The sequence below is a fragment of the Arachis stenosperma genome, chromosome 6 (genome assembly GCF_014773155.1).
Source record: "Arachis stenosperma cultivar V10309 chromosome 6, arast.V10309.gnm1.PFL2, whole genome shotgun sequence".
NCBI classification, from domain to species: domain Eukaryota; kingdom Viridiplantae; phylum Streptophyta; class Magnoliopsida; order Fabales; family Fabaceae; genus Arachis; species Arachis stenosperma.
The window spans coordinates 8369400-8387060 of NC_080382.1; the positions used below are offsets into that span (position 1 = coordinate 8369400).

Here is a 17661-nt window from a genome sequence, read left to right on the forward strand (position 1 = left end):
TCCTATGGCTTTTTGTTATTGATGACATTATTCAAAAGTCCAACATATGCATTCATATCACTGGGTCCACTAGAATATGGCGAGACATGGGAAAACTGATGATATGATGTAATTCCGGCAGTAGAAGGATAATGGTTGAAGTATGCCGTGCCATGTTAAACTGAATAAAAGGGAATGGGGAGGGCTCCACCATAAGGTTGATAAGGATAGACCACTGGATAATAATGCATAGGATATTGTGGCAATCCTAGTTTCTTGGTTGTGGTTGCACCTACAACTTCCAACACTTCTATTCCTAGCGTGTTGGTCTTTTCTTTTAATGTTCCTTGGGTTAGAGTGATCTCTTCAGTATGAACATAAATCAGAATTTTCAAACAATTACGATACAATATTCAAAAAAGAAACTAGTAAGACAAGCTAGAGTTAAGTAAGACTTTTTCAAAGTCTTGATCTCACTCTCCCTTGTTTTCTCAGTTGCACTTATGCTATTGGATTAAAACAATCTAAAGTCAAAATAAGACTATAATTTTTCTTCTTGAACATCCTAATATAAATGATTAGATATGCAAAATATTACATTTTGTCCATCTTTTTTTGCCATTTGCTCTAATCTTCGGTGTAGCTTTCAAATTAGATACAAACTTCTTGCTTTCACTACCTTTGAATCTTTTGTTACAGACAACAGAAGAAATAATATAAGCACTACGAAAAAAAGAAAAACTTAATCAATATATAGCATTTTTTAGTAGTTCTATAAAAGATACTAAAATAATAGATAAGCATAAAGTAATTAATAAAAAAAGCATTATATTAATACTGTTAGTTCATCTTCTTTATTTGAGTATTCAACAGGTGAGTCCTCGTTGACGAGGACTAGACATACCCTAATGAAATGCCTTCTTGGCCTTTCGAAACTTTTCTTGGAACACCTTTTGATTTCACAACAGCTGGATCACTTATTAGCGTTGACGTGGGGGAAGTGTCGCTTGCGCATCACTTTTTTTTTCTACCTTTGAAATTAGCTTAAGTAACTCATTTGAGATTTCTCTATAGTCGGATGAATTTTTTGAAGAAATATCATAAAGCTTCCAACAAGTTGATGCCATTGTACTGCATCTAAGTGTGTGCACTATATCATTAGCGGAGTCTTGCTCTCCAATTGAGCATATAAAATTACTCTTTGCATCTCTTGTCCATCTTTTCAGGATAAGAGATGAAGGTATGCATTTTGTGTTGCGATGCTTCAAGACCCAAAAAATGTGGGAGCACGGTAATCCACGAGTCTCAAATAGCCTGCACTCACACACAAACAGATCTTTGTCTTTATTGTAAAATACTTTAAATAGCCATTGCTTGTTGGGAATAAGGAGTATGACCACAATCTAATCAATCATGTGTCAAATAATATGTTATTGTTAACAGCAGAGGTTGGTCTCGGTGTGGATACGCATAGAGTCTTCGTACAATCGAAGAATAAAATTTTTACTAAAGCGTCTAAAGTTTTTATTAATATAATAACATAACAAATTATTTGACACATGATTGATTGGATTGTGGTCATACTCCTTATTCCCAACAATCTCCCGCTTGCACGAGAGCCAATCATGATAGATTGGATCTTGGGCATACTATTATCTCAATAATCTCCCACTTGCACTAGAGCCAATCAATCATGTGTATAATTTTTTAATGTACATTTGTGTTTATCAAAACTCTTTTGACCTTAAACACCTTTGCTCTTGAGCATGTTTGCTTGATCTTTTTGTAAAATACACCTAGTGCATAATAAATATCACGTTTTCTCAAAACATGAAATCTCTCACTAGAGTAGTGCATAATTTTATTTTAAGGACAATCCTTATTGAACATGATTATAAAAAAGCTAAGTAACCATTAGATCTATCTTTATAAAATTGTATCATGATACAAATAGGCTACTTTTTCGAAAAGTTAGTTTGACGATCAAACCTTTTATACTTTTAGGAGAAAGTATATCCTCTATTGAGTGGTATAGAATTCTAAGAAAAGTAATTGTACTCCCACTCTTTCTTTGTAAATACAAAGTTTCTCTTGACATTGTATAAATCAAACTTTTTGATTGTCTTGACTCTATCAAGTTCTATTTGTTCACCTTATATTTCTTTGGGAGGGAATCTTTTTTTTTCTAAAAAAGAACTCAACCTCTTATCACAAACACTTTATTTTAAGAAAGGTGATAGAAATAATACTCATTATTTCTTTAGGGTAACCAATAAATCTCATTTATCAGATCTAATATTAATTCTATTATTGTGCAACCTCTTAACACATATAAGACATCTCCAAACTCTAATGTTCTTGAGTTTCGACTTATGTACTTTCCATATCTTATATAGGTAAAAAATTGATTTAGTAAAAAATTTGTTAATTTACCAACATTTCTAAAACATAGTCCAAATATTTAACAAACAGTGATACTCAATCAAATCAAATTCCATGTTTCTTAAACATAATGGAGTACATAGAGAACTAGTATTTGTGCATGGAGAGAATCTCGTCCTCTATTCAATAGAATATCAATTAGATATTAGAGAATTTACTTTTAGCTCTTATAATAAAAATACTCAATATCTTTATTATTGGTCAAACCGATCTTTAAGAGCAATTTTGATTCGTATCCTCAATACTCATATTGAGTTTTTCCAAAAAGATCACAAACCTTAATCATATTAAGGCCAATTATAAATTGTTTGTAACAAAATAAATCCCCAAAAATGCTTGCAAGAACAATTCTCGCAAAAGCCATTTGTCTAATGGCATTCCAACTTCTAAAGTTGTTTAATTCAAAATATATTGCCCAATACTCTCACTAGTTTAAATAAAATCTTTGATAGCCATACTATTTTGCTTTGGGTATCATACATCTTCTCAAGATGTTTAATAATAAATAGTAAGTTGTCTTTAAAATTGGAACTCATGGTTGTCACCTTATTCTATTAACATTTTAATATAATAACAATAACAAATTATTTGACACATGATTGATTGGATTGTGGTCATACTCCTTATTCTCAACATTGCTGATTAAAATACTCACTCGTGCTGTACTCAATAATATCTCCACTGTTTGGACATTCAGTTACATTTAAAGCACCTTCTGCTTCTATCTCATCTTTTACAAGTTTGAAAATATTTCTAATATAAACTTCAGCAACTTGTTTCTCAAAACTTTTCAAGCACATAGTCAAAACAGGAAACTTAAAGTTTATCAAAGTCAGCAGTAAGATGGTTGTTTCGGTAATGCCTTAATACTTCACTGAATTTATGCATGAATTCAAGGAGACTGGTTTTACTGTCAATATAGTTCTTCAATAATGAATGAATTTCCTCACACTATGATGTAGTTCTTATGCGGTCAAAGAAGTGCTCGCTCAAATATGCGATAGCCCACTTCATTTTGTCATTACAAATGCCCTGGACCTATTTATTCTCAACAAGTCCATATTTTGATATGATCTTGCTCCATCTCTGTTCAAATATTTATGCAGTAAACTGTACATACAATAATACATTAAAGTCATCCCAAAAATATTTGTTTTTTATATTCTGTACCACATTACGATGGAGATGCCATACACAAAGGCGGTGTGGTATACCAGAAAATACTTCTAAGATGGCATCTCTCATAGCGGGTCCCTGTTTGTCATATTGCCTCCAGATAGTTTGTCTGACATGATTTTCAAAAATTCCTTCAGTGCCCACTTGAAAGTTTTTGACTTTTCATCCGAAAGCAAGGCGCATCCAAAGATAGTTGTTTGACCATGGTGGTTGGTCCCTGAAAATATGACCAAGGGCTTGTTGTAGACATTTTTCTTGTAAGTGGTGTCAAAAGCCAATACATCACCAAAATATTCGTAATCAACAACGATTGCTCTATCAGTCCACACCAAATTATCTAACTTACCATCTTTTAAGGTGAACTTTCCTAGAAATAATGGGTCACTGTCTTCTTTGCACAACAGATAAGCCAATGCAGTAAAAGCATCATCGTCTTTCACTTGGCCATGCCTAGTCTTACTAATGTGGTTATGTAGGTCTTTGCTGGTAAAACCAACTTTATCATATCCACCCTTTTGGGAAATCATGTAACTCATGTACCTATCATATGCTCGCAAGCTACCTGCTTGTGTTTTATCAGCATCATTAAGCCCACGATTGTAGCAATAAGATGTCTATACTTAGGTGGACACAGTGGATGGTTGTATTCACTCTCAAAGACGCTGACTTTCCACTTAACCATCCTATAATGACGAATGAAATGAATCCTAGCCTTGCAATTAACACGAGTAATTTTCCTATGCTCTCCTTGCCGATTGTCCCTTTTAAGGTGCTTCCAATGTCTTTCTCCTGCTTTATTACAAACCAATTTTCATGTATTAATTTTGTCATTGATATCTACCGTCTTCAAGTCTTTTCAGGACAAAAATCTTTATCACTTGGCATATTTGGCATAAAACTCACAAACTTGAGATTTCATATCAAACACCAATTTTCATATGTCTTCGATGGTCAAATTAGTTATCAACTTTTCAAAACCATCAACATTAATTGTATCAGCCTCTGCCTAATCTACAGTTACATCCACCATATCATCACTTTCATCGAAACTACACTCATACTCAAATTTAAATCCTCAAAGTGATCACCATTCTTATATGACTCTTTGCCATCATCCTCCATAACTGAACTTAAATTTTTAACATGTTAGCTACTAAATAAATGCTAAGAGAATGGAATAAGCAAAATAAACTCAATTTTTTATGACTAAAATTATTGGTCAATCAAATTTTATGAAAGCTAGGAATTATTACCGCATAAAAATGTTATGTTTATGACAGTTAAGAGTTACAGAAAAAAATTCTCTGACTTATTAACTTTCTACATTCTTTCTTTTGAAAACAAGAATAAAATACATTTAAATAAAAATGATTTGACTTATTAGCTAGGAGAATCATCTTTATCTATATAATTAGGGGACTCATCTTTATCTATAAAATAGATATATATGTCTAATAAAGAAATAATTAGCAGTCTACTCTCATAGTTTCTAGTATATCAAAATATACATGAATGTGCAGTCTTAATGTACATAATACTAACATGCTGATAAGAAAGAGGGCGCATCACTGCCCCACTGAAAAGAAATAATTAGGAATAATAAAGTATAAATCTTGCACCTGAGATGAAAATGAGAGGAAGGAAAAGGAAGGAAAAGAAATTGGAAGGAAAATAGTTATTTTCCCTTGTTTGGTTAAGGAGAGAAATGGGAGATGAAGGAAAATGGATGGAAAAATATTGATTGGGCCCACCAATTTTTCCTTTTTTTATAATATAAGGGTAAATTTGTCTTTTTATACCATTTCTTTCCTTCTTATTTTCCTTTCATCCAAACACATCTAAAGAAAATAAAAATTCACTCAATTTTTTTCCTTTCTTTTCTTTCCTTTCTATTTATTTCCTCTCTATTTCTTTCCTTTCAACCAAACATAGCCTAAAAAGAGAAAAAAATTAGCAGACAATTAAGCAATAAATTGAGTTTAATTAATTCAAATTATTAGCTAAATCATAGGTATTAATTTAAATAGATTAAATGTCTATTTACAAAATGTAAATAGTAGGTCATAAAATGCTTCTTAAAGGGGAATATGTAATAATTTACTCTCAAACAAATTGAAAAATAATAAGATTCCATATGGAGTATTTGCATTCATTACGGAGAGGGGTAAAATTTAAGAGGCCTCGTTTAAATCAACCAACAAAAGAGAAAGTTTTTCTAAACTTTCACTATATATGTGCAGAGGTTACAATGAATGGACTGAATTTTCTATATAATTTTCACAAACAAGAAAAAAAATACAGTAATGATTAATGAATAAGTTTATCATCTATCCACACTATAGATCCCAACTAAGCAGAATCAGCATTGATTCCACCACCCTCCTCTTTTTAAGAAATAAATCAAAATACCAATGGAGACAACACTGCCAGTCCAAACAACTTGCCTCCAAAAGAATATGCATACAGCTCAAAAATCTCGTACCAACCAAACTCCAAACTCCTATTTTCAAATTCTACACATCTATTCTTGCTATACTTTCCTCCTTTCTATGACTATCAGTGCCTAGTGCTAATTCAAGCTTCACTGTTCCCGTTCTTGTCACGTGCAAACCTCTCCATGACTAGTGTGTCTAGAGCCTCTAGCACCACTCGGCTTGACTCAGATTCAATAGATGAACAGGTTTCATCCGACAATAACATAGGTGCATTTTTCAAAATTACCGTAGCAATTGCAATTCTTTATTTCTGTCCTGGAGTTAAGTTAGCACTTCTCATCCCAACATGTGTGTCGTAACCATGAGAAAAACTGCTAATGAAATAATGAGCATTTGCTATTCTTGCGGCCTCTTTCACCTCATTTTTACCGGCATTGTGCCTGGCATATAGGAAGTTTTTCCTTAAGGTGGTTGAGAAAATAATAGGTTTCTGTTGAACCAGACCAAGGTGGCTCCTCAACCATCTCAAATTATATAGTTTTAAATCTCTCTCGTCTAAAAAAATTTGTCCAACAAGTGGATCATAAAACTCAAAAAATTATAACATTAATTTCAGAACTTCAGTAAATGTAATCTTATAAGTTCCCCAACAGACGCATACTAATAATAAAAATATGTATCTATGTACATATATACCATAATAAAAATATAGACAACCAAAATATTTTATCACCAATAGAAGTAATTAAATGATTAGACATGAAACTTGGCAAACGACCAAAGTTGAAATCCATAAACAATGCATAAATAAGTAGTACAATCATAAGTAAAGGTAGTATGCTGATTTGTGAATGTAGAATGTTCCAATTTTACAAAACTGAATGCACAATTGTTAAGAAATTTTATGTAAATTGATAATCCTACTTTACTCATGATTTATAGCAACATTTAGATCATTAACAAGGTAAATTAATTTATTAGCAATTTAACATCATCTTAAAATACAAGGAGAAGATAAATCTGGAAAAGATAGGAACTCACCAACTATCCACTGTGACTGAGTGACGGCGAAGACCCGAAACCAGAAGATGACGAGGAGCCCTGGAAAGGTCGGGAGACGTTGAAACGCCGGCAACAAGACGAGACGAACGAAAAGACGCCGGCGAGTGTGAAGGAGACGAGACTCGAGTGAGACCGAGAGAGACTCTAGTGGGCTAGTGGCATTGAGAGAGAAGAGAGAGTTTTAGTCGGAAAATTGAGAGTGAGAGAGACGTTCTTTGAGAGGGTGAAGGGGAGACGAGAAAATCCAGAAGATAAAGAATTTTTTAAATTTTTTTAAGTTTTTTAGATGTGTGTTTTTTTTTAATTTGTATAAATAACTACGAGAGATTAGGGTTTATGAGAAGCACCAATAAGATTGAAACAATTATTTTTAGTGTGGATAAATAATTAAATGTATTTTTATTTTATTTTTAAATTATTTAAAGTTAAAATTATAAGATTAAAATTACTTAAATTTTAAAATTTTTTTTAATTTAAATAGTTAGTTTTGTCTAATACAAAAAAAGATATTTAGATTTTTTTATAAAATTAAATAAAACTATATTTTTATTTTTATTAAATTATAAGAATGTTTTAGTAAAAGTATTAATATTATATATATTTTAAAAAAAAATACTGACATAAATATTATAATTCACGTGTTATTTTATTATTTGTCTATATTTTTATTTTGTATAGATACATATAAATTTATTATTGTATCAAAACCAACACCTAATCAAATAATCTGTCTCAAAACTACTTAAGTTGAGTTCCTAACTAAGAATACGAAAAAAAAAACTTAATTGAGTGGAGTTTTTCTTTTCTTTTCTTTTTGCGGAATATAAAAAAAAGGATTATGTGAAAAAAAGATAGTTTTAAAGTTTTCAATAACATCAAATACATTAATATATTAACAGACATTTAGTGAGATTAGACAAGACAGTAAATATCTTACATTCTAGTTAAAAAGTCTTTGGTTCAAAACTTCAAATTCAATAAATAACAAAATGTATTATACGTAAGTAAGTATATAATGAAAGATATTTTAAAACAAAAAATTATACAACAGTCAACTAAATTTTTTCCTACTAATTTTAGGGAAGGATAAGTTCCTCCTTTTCTCTACAAATTTATATAAAATATAAAAAAAAAATCATATGAAAAATAACATTATAAAAAATAAAAGCAACATTATTGTTTTTATTTTGGTGGAGCCCAAAACTGCGACCCATATTGTAACGTTACCTGGGCCAAGACCTTGAATAATAAAATAATATATATTCGTTGGCGACCCAATCTCCATTAACATTTGGGCCCACACATTAAACTTCTCTTCCTCAAAAAAAAAAAAAAAACACACGCACACACTTCTCTTCCAGTGGGAGTAAGTAACAGTGTAGTTGGTTCTGAGCTTCTCACCATCCCAATTCCGAAGCTCTCTATTACCATTCGGCGCCATTGCACTGCCATAAACTCCGCCCCGCTGGACTGCGTCGTGGTTGGCGGCGGCATCACCGACCTCTCCTCCAACCACTCAATTCCCAATGTAGTTCTCACGGGACGGCTTTCTCTGGAAAGAAGGTCCCAACAACTTCAAACCCTCCGATTCTATGATCAATTCCTGGCACTCGATGCTCATTCTGAATAGCTAGCTAGTTCAATAAGAAAATTGAAATCTTAGAATCACAAGTTATTACTGCTGGATGAAATTGGTAAAACTTGTCCTATGTATGATTTTCTGCACAGCTTCAAATTTTTATTATAGTTTTGGTGTTGTAGGTGGAGTGTGGTTTGGAAGATGAACTTGTGTTAGGGGATCCTAATGCTCCGCGTTTTGTGTTGTGGGATGGGAAGCTGAGGCAGTGCCTTCAAGACCCTTTGATTTGATGAGTATTGGGGACAAATTCAGGGCTGCATTTGGTGCACTTGGGATCCTCCACCACCAGTTTGTCCTTTAACTTTTCATCCCTTTGTTTGAACATGTCATTGTCAAATTCAATATTTGCAAGGATCAAAGAATAATAACTGTTTTGATTATTGTTTCTCTTCTCATATAATATTATGATGTTGACAAAAGTGACAGGATCATGAGGAATCAGTTCAGGATTTCGTGTGCCGCAATCTTGGTGACGAGGTTTTTGAGCGTTTGATAGAGCCTTTTTGTTTAGGTAAGAGTCAACATCCATTACCACCAAATGATCCACTGATCTTTCTTTTACATAATCTGCGCCTTTTGGTTCATATTAAGTTTATTTTCCTCTTTATGGTTTACATTTTTTTTTCACGTGCAGGTGTATATGCAGGTGATCCTTCAAAACTAAGTATGAAAGCAGCATATGGGAAAATTTGGAAGCTGGAGCAAAATGGTGGTAGCATTATCGGTGGCTCTTCCAAAGCAATACAGGAGAGAAATAAGGTTTCCAAACTGCCTCAAAATCCATAATAATATTGTCTATGGATTTTTACTATCTTTTTCATCATTTTTGGGGTGATTCTCTTATCCAAGTAGTCATCTTGTAGGCATCTCCCAAAGCCAAAGGGTCAAACTGTTGGATCTTTTCGAAAAGGGATGGGCATGTTGCCAGAGGCAATTTCTGCAAGGTACTCTATGGTTCTTAATTTATATTGATGTCCCAGTTCTTTTACCACTGTTTTTCAGGATTAAGTTCTTAGTGAATTGAGTTATTCTTGGCAGGTTAGGCAACAAAGTTAAGTTATTTTGGAAGCTTTCAAGTATTAACAGAGTGGAAAGTGGACATTGTTGCGCCCTTCATCCATTAGTTTCTTTCTTGAGTTGGATTATATTCATTATCTATGATATGGTTGTTTTACTTGTGGAATCTTTTTACATTGTGTTTGACATAATCAGATTCTATCTTTTCTTTTATAGAGTTGCAACGAGAATGTAATAATAGAGCACACACACACAATGACAAGAATTAGCCTACATGAAAATACTTTAGTATGTATTTTGATCAAAATTATTATGTAGCCTACGAATAAATGATCTAATACAACTAGAATTTTAATAATGTCCCTTGTGGAAGTGGTCTAATAGATGATGGTGGTGGCAGTGGGGAGGTGTTAGTCTTTGCGTGTTTCAGTCTGTGTGTACATGCATATGCATGAGCATCTTTGGTTGCACGTGGTTTACTTAAATTAATATGAACATGATTGCTTTGATATGCATTTTTTCCCCAAAAAAGAAAGAATGTTATACACTCCATCAAGCTCTATTATTGTTTTTTCTAATCCAAATATGTATAGCAACAGAGGCATAATACTGCAGAACATGATTAATGAACATATTGCAGAAATAAAATAAGAGTTGGACACAAGCTCAGTGCACATGTTGTGGGTTGCAGCAAATCAATCTTTCTTTTAAGAATGGGGAACCTGTGAAGTTATCCTTTGTTATGTACACAAGCTCACTGCACATATTAAAGGAATCTATTCTTAATCTTTTAATTCCTCTTTCAGAATGCTGCTGCAGATGCACCTTCAAAGATTTATTACCCCCCTGTAGCTGTTGTTTCAATATCCTATCCAAAAGAAGCTATTCTGACAGAATGCTTGATAGATGGTGAGCTGAAGGGATTTGGTCAATTGCATCCACGATCCCAAGGAGTGGAGACTTTAGGTAAATATTTGTTATAATTACAATACAAGTTGTTGGGTACTGGATAATGTATTGCTCTGTTTGTGAAAATTAACACACGTTGGGTTTGACACTTGACAGGAACAAGATATAGCTCATCAATTTTCCCTAACCGGGCTCCTCCTGGACAGCTTCTACTATTGAATTTCATTGGAGGAGCTACCAATCCTGGAATGTTATCAAAGGTTTGATAACCTTTTTTATATTCAAACAAGTTCCATACGACCATTTCTGTCTGATTACTGGATTTATTTCTTTTCCCTAGTTCCTTTTGATACCTAAAGCCTCTCGTTCAATGACAGATGGATAGTGAACTCATTCAAGTAGCTGATCAAGATTTGCGAAAAATCCTTATAAACCCAAATGCCAACAGTCCAACTGTATTAGGTTTGAAACTGTGGCCTAAAGCTGTTCCACAGCTACTAAATGTTGCTAAAGCCGCTCTCAAAGACACCGGCTTTGCGGGGATGTTCCTTGGGGGAAACTGTGTCTGGTGTTGCCTTGGGAGCATGTGTTGAAGGAGCCTATGAGTTAGCTGCCAAAGTAAATGATTTTCTTTCACAGTGTCTTTAAAAATAGTGACAAACCCAATATTTCTCAACTTCTATGAATCAGATTCATAGACAAAGCTTCTCAATTTTGCTTCTATTGAAGATCATGGGCGGCTTCTGTTGCAAACAGATGTAAGTCCTCCTTATATTGTGTTGGTTTATCTATTCTAGACACAAGTAAGAAACTAGGTATCTGTTTGGGTCTGCCACAATACTTCCCTTGTCACACGCATCAAGGAGGTTGACATGTTACATTAAGTAAACTCAGATTTTCTAACATTGCACAACAATTTCTGTATCTTGAACTCTTGTCCATATCTTCTGTGATGACATGTAAAAAGGTGTTGGATGTTGCACCTGGTTACTCAAATTCTTTTTGTAATGAAGTCAAACAGCTATAAACGAAAGCAGCCGCATTGGATCACAATGAGATTACCTGTGCCCAAAATTCTCTGCATATGTTTACTTGTTGGAACCAACCAAGAATCTCTGCATTGCAACTAAAAGTGTTGATTTATTGAGACAATTAATAAGCAACAACGGAAAGTTTGAGTTTAATGGCGTTCATTTGATGTCCCACCACTGTTGTTGTTCAAGTGCTGGAAAGGTTACGACATTCCAACATGGTTATTTATTGCTGCATATAGTAACTTTGACTTTGACCAATGAATGGAACTTAATTATTAAAAGCGATTAACAAAGTTGAAGGGATATAGATACCAGGCGTTACAAAAACAGGACCATTTGGTCTTAACATTGCAAGACACATCTACTAACAAAAAGGAGAGGAAGGTGGGTTTGCACACTGCTTTTTCTTACAATGTCGTTTTATTTGGGGACCAAATGACAGACTGAAGCAACATTATGGTTGGAGTTGTGGCTAACACTTTGCTTTTATCTTCTTTTTTCTCTCTCTTATTTCCAAACCATCTTCTCTAGTTAGTATTCACCATTGCTTTAAATCCAAGCTAATAGGTTCTTGTTAACCAACATGCGATAAGGGAATCGGATGGGAGAATTAAATTCTATGCCTGAATTGTATTTGTACACGTGGGTGGCGAGAATAAGATACAACAACAATCCTAGACAACCAGAATATCTTCAAAAACATGTCACTCAATTTCGTGTAAAATTGTTGTGCACCCTAGTAAATTGAGACAAGTAGCAGCACTTTCTTTTCCTTGTGCTAAACAAAAAATAAATAGATTTGATTTTCTGTCCCCAAGGTTGGAGCGGGGTATCATTTCGCCGTTAAAAAAGTGATCAACAGAATCACACTTGTCACATTATTTTATTAATTCCTAATTATTTAGAATCATTGTTAATTTGCCATAGATGCTTGTTACACCAAAGTTTACTCATGCTCATGCACTGCCCAGAAGGGGAAATAAAGGAGAATGATAAAGTAGCAAGCTTTGTCGTGTGTGGATTCTTGAAAAGGAAAAGCATGGACACGTGTCAGACGTTGAATGAGGGTTAGTGTATATATCCTGTAATAAGCGCACACAAGCTGTCTCTTCATGAGTATTTTCTACTACAATGTCCTTTTATAGCTTTATTTTCTGTTGAGAGAGCATTTCACGGAAGTACATACATGAATATGTTCCTAAGGTATAAAACATTACATTATTTGCGGCATCACTGGTTCCGATACCTTTTATAATGTATGGTATCTGCAACATTGGTCCCTCATGCGCAACACGATGATTATATCCATTGAACGCTCTGTGTTAATTGGGGTTTATACCATTTACCCTGTACAAGGTTTCAGATATCAATGTTCTCTTGTCCACCACAAATGTCTACTATACACTCTACAGTGTCTAGATTCACTCCCTCAAAACTCAAGGCTGTTACTACTCCCTCACATGCCTTGTCTAACATTTGTCTCCTTTCTAATTTAACTGCGCCAATATTATGTTGCATGCATCATAACATCATCCTCTCTAGTGTAATTAATTTGCATATGCATCAAGTCAACTAAAGTAACAAAAATTTACTACCAACTGAAGTATAGTGCATATATAATATCATAGTGGGTAAATTATGATTTTCATCCAAAAAAATTAATTTTTAGTTCTCCTAAACAAAATGACATTTTGATACTATAAACATGATGTTAGTTTATCGAAATGCACCAAAGATAAAAGTGACATACTTGGAAATATATTTTAGAGATAAGATTTTGACGCTCATATTTTAATTAACAATTAAGATCTTTTTATTTTTAAATTTGGTGATTTTAGAACAAATAAATTTTTTTATTTATTTTTATGTGAATGGAAAAAAAATTTTCAAAAAAAAAATGACAAAAGAGTTTGGTGTTAGAATGTTTTTTTCTTTATGCATCTTTTAAATAATTTTTAAATTATTTTAAGAAAAATTGAATCAAATATGTGACTTGTTTGTTATTTATAAAAAAATATTTTATTAAATTAAAATCATCTTTCGAAAATCAAAACATTATTTTCTGTTTTCAAAATTTATTTTATTAAAAATATTTTTTTTAAAATAAAATATTAGTTTATTCTATCATGATGGTATACAATAGATTTCATTGAAGGCATTTCCCTTTTTATAAAAATACTTTGAGAAAATAAAAAATAAATTATTGATATTTTAATTTAAAAATAAATAAGTTATTAACTAATTAAAAATATTAATTTTTTTTTAAATACGAGGCATGTGAATTTTTTTAAAAATTTATTTATCTTTATATATTTTAAACGATATTAAATACTTATTTATTTTTGAGTTAAAAAATCAGAATCTATTTATTTTTTCGAAAACACTTTCCACTTTAAACATTTGATATCCGCACTAACTTTTGGAAGATATCTTCATAAAATATTCATTTTTTTTTACTTTTAATCAGCAAATATGATAAAAGAAGTAAAAGTATAGGTATAGAAAATAGTAGAAGAGGAGGTGAGGTCCAATAGGAATGATGTTGGAAATTGTTTATTATTATAGTAATTGACACGTGTAGTTGTCGGCTGGCAAGACAACATGGAAAAGAGAGGGTGGTGGCGCAGCAGTTTATGTAGAAAAGGCCCTATCAACAATAGCAATAGCAATAGGAATAGGAATATAGGATCTCTGTTTCTGTGTTCTCTTCTTATTATTTAAAGGGAGATAAGAATAAGAGGCTTGGTGCAATTGTGATAGCTTTTTTTATTAGCATGGGAAGAAAAGCTGCTACTACTTGTTCCTCTTCCTCTAACATTTCTTCAACTGCTTCCTTGAATCTGAGGCTTGCACTCAGCACTCATGAAGAATGTGGTGAAAGCCTCTTTGTGAAGGTGTACATGGAAGGCATTCCAATAGGGAGGAAGCTCAACATATTAGCACATAGAAGCTACCATGAGCTTGTTAAGAGACTTGAGAACATGTTTGACACCACCATTCTCTGGGGTACAGAGATGGATGAAGTTGTAGTTCAACCTGGTGAGAGATGCCATGTCCTCACTTATGAAGATGAAGAAGGAGATCTTGTTATGGTTGGGGATGTTCCTTGGGAGTAAGTCATCATCATCTAAATTCTCTTCTTTCTTTCTTTCTTTCTTTAATGAATTACTAATAACTGATATTATATATTGATGTTGGTGTAGGATGTTTGTTTCCACGGTAAAGAGGTTGAAGATCACAAGGGTAGACACATTCACTACCTCTTGATAATGCAGATCTATATATGTTTTGGATTAATTAGGTAGCTTCAGAGACACCACTGAGGTTTCCAATTTTGTTCTTAGTACTAGTAATACTAGTGTAGTCTTAATTACAAAGTGTTGAATCATCAAAACTATGCACAAAGTTAAGTCCTCAGTTATATATACTACTACATGCATAGCTTGTTCACTAGTCACTACTTTCTTCTTTCCTTCAACAACATGTATAATTAATTAATTAATTAATTCCTGTTGTACATTCATTCCTAATTAGTGTATGTCACAGCTTCTTTTTATTAATTAGCTTTTTATAAAGGCAAAAGATAGATTGACATATATACATAACAAGTATGAACTAGAAACAAGTAAAGGTTATATTCCATGAAATTTCGTAAGTATTTGTTGAGTTTAATTAGGGCCAAGTTCACCTAAATTTTAAATAAAAAAGTAAAAGCTACAATTTAATCAATTGTGATAAATTAAGGGCTGTTTGAAAAATAGTAGTATCAATATCTGAAATAAATTATAGTTTTTTAAAAAATTATTTAAATATTTATAAAAAAATTAAAAAATGACTTTTTTCGTAATACAATTTTTTTTATCATATTTCTTTTAAAATAAGTATTTTTAGAACTAAAAAATCTAACAAAATAACTTATTTATAAATTATTTTTAATATAAGTATTTATTGTTTAAGTTATTTTTAAAAAAAGAGTTTAATTAAATTGATTTAAATAGCTAAAAATAAATAACCAGCTTCAATTAAGGGACACAAATCTCGTGTGTGTTAGAAGTTAGAAGTAAATGTAACTACATTGTTAAAAAAAATCTGAAAATCCTTGCCAAAACATTGCATAACAAAATAACTTTAAATAACACACAAGATCAAGACATGGCACTTATTTTATTAGGAAATGGTTGGCACAAACATTTTATTTATATAATCTAACAAACAATATTAGAAAATATCTTGATACATTTGGGTCCACTACAAAGGGAATAAAGGATAGGATAGATCCATATAAATCGGACAATTATTGAGGAATTGTTTACTAGAAAAAGAATAAATAAAAGAAAGATTAATAAAGAGTAGTTAGAATTATTTACAAGGGTTTCTGAAATGCACAATCCAAGTTAGGTCCAGTATCGACGTTGAACAAGTTGGTATATCTTTTGAAAAATCCAATCCTATCGTTGACCCTTGGATCATTGGGGATTCCACATTCAAGTGCACCATTGATGATGTTAGTAACCAAGCCATAACCAGCTGTTCTGTTTGCTGCTATGTCGGCTTCTGAAGGCACATATTTTCCAACCATAACATTGTGGCAAGAAAGTGTTCCTCTTGTCTCTCTCATCCAAAACCACAGAGCACTTCTGAATGCAATCACTGAATTGTTTGACACAATCTCAGGCTTCCTCAACCCATCAAATCCCAACTCCTTCCCTGCTGGACCATAATTGTAGTTCCTGCATAAATCCATAAATATGTTACATACTTTTTTCAGTCATACTGTATACACAAAATACCATTCATCAATTAGTCACTACGTGTAGAAATTTTATTATATTACATTCTACAGTCGTGCAATTATAATTGTTCTCTTAGATCATCATTCACGTGATTAATGTAAAATGTAGTTATTTTTACTAATATGATCAAAATTAAATTTCATAAATTTGATTATTTAATAGTTAATTATGTAGTTAGAACAATGAATAAATTAATATGCATAATATATACAAATAAATACAGTTGATTTATTGGTGCACATAGTATTTTTTATTTTTTTAAAAATCAAAACTAATTAGTATATCAATCATATTAGATGTATATCAAAAATTGGTCACTATATTAGAAAATATGTTAAAATACAAAATACACATTTAAAATGAATTGATTTATAGAGAAATAATGCATGATTGGTTTTGCTTGCATACCAAGAAAGTTGAATGGGTCCTCTTCCATGGTAAGATTTTCCTGGGAAACAAGGCCATTGTTTGTTAGTAGAATCACAGTAGTTACTCTGAGGATTAATCTCCTCCTTAAAGCAGAGACCCCAAGCATATGGACCATCAGGTGCAGTAGCCCATCCACCAGTGGTCTCATGCGAAATTTGAGCAAGAAATGCAGCAATCTCACGCTTCCGTGTGTCTAAACTGCCGGTGGTGCCGAATTCAGGGAAGGTTTTGGCGGCTCGAATGAAGGCCTTGTAAGGGTAGAAGTTCTTAGCAGGGCATGCATTGTCATCTTTATGTAGGAACATGGTATCAAAAAGCTTCTTTCTAATCAGAGAAGAGATTGGTTTCGCTTCCAAAGAAGAAGCGAAACAGACACAGAGGAAGAGAGTAAAAGAGAGCAATGTTGAAAAAGCCATTTGCTGAATATAGTTCAAAAAACACAAGCATCAAGGAACTTTAATTTATAGATATTTATAAAGAGGGAATCTTTTCATGTTGCCTAATAGCTTATTGCAATATAAAATTTGTTGTTGACAAATTATGGGAATCAATTGTTAAATTAGATACCCTCCTCCGCCGGCTGGGTTTTAGCCATGTTTTCAATTCATTGGATAAGACGAATCATATAATATATAGTGACAGAACAAAATGAATAATCTACTTTTGTTTTTGGTCAAAAATGAACAGTAATGCACAAAACAGGATTTAAATTTCTAATGTTCTTTTATTCCGAATCCTGCTACGTT

At 32.5% G+C, this 17661-nt stretch overlaps 3 protein-coding genes and 1 pseudogene across 3 annotated transcripts; 2 read left to right on the plus strand and 2 right to left on the minus strand.

The window, feature by feature from the left end:
• Window positions 1-3662: 3662 nt before the first annotated feature.
• On the minus strand, window positions 3663-4133 carry LOC130933589 (protein FAR1-RELATED SEQUENCE 5-like). Its single transcript, XM_057863217.1, has one exon. The coding sequence runs from the start codon at window positions 4131-4133 to the stop codon at window positions 3663-3665; it is 471 nt and encodes a 156-aa protein (XP_057719200.1).
• A 152-nt stretch (window positions 4134-4285) lies between these two features.
• LOC130933590 (protoporphyrinogen oxidase, chloroplastic-like) lies at window positions 4286-11715 on the plus strand (annotated as a pseudogene).
• A 2690-nt stretch (window positions 11716-14405) lies between these two features.
• On the plus strand, window positions 14406-15187 carry LOC130936758 (auxin-responsive protein IAA30). Its single transcript, XM_057866909.1, has 2 exons — window positions 14406-14805; window positions 14897-15187. Exons 1-2 carry the CDS (start codon window positions 14468-14470, stop codon window positions 14958-14960), a joined length of 402 nt encoding a protein of 133 aa, XP_057722892.1. The 5' UTR covers window positions 14406-14467; the 3' UTR covers window positions 14961-15187.
• A 651-nt stretch (window positions 15188-15838) lies between these two features.
• Window positions 15839-17341, minus strand: LOC130935655 (chitinase 10-like). The gene is made up of 2 exons (XM_057865501.1): window positions 16895-17341; window positions 15839-16423 (listed from the first exon to the last, which is right to left on the minus strand). The coding sequence occupies exons 1-2, from the start codon at window positions 17329-17331 to the stop codon at window positions 16057-16059; spliced, it is 804 nt and encodes a 267-aa protein (XP_057721484.1). The 5' UTR covers window positions 17332-17341; the 3' UTR covers window positions 15839-16056.
• Window positions 17342-17661: the final 320 nt, after the last annotated feature.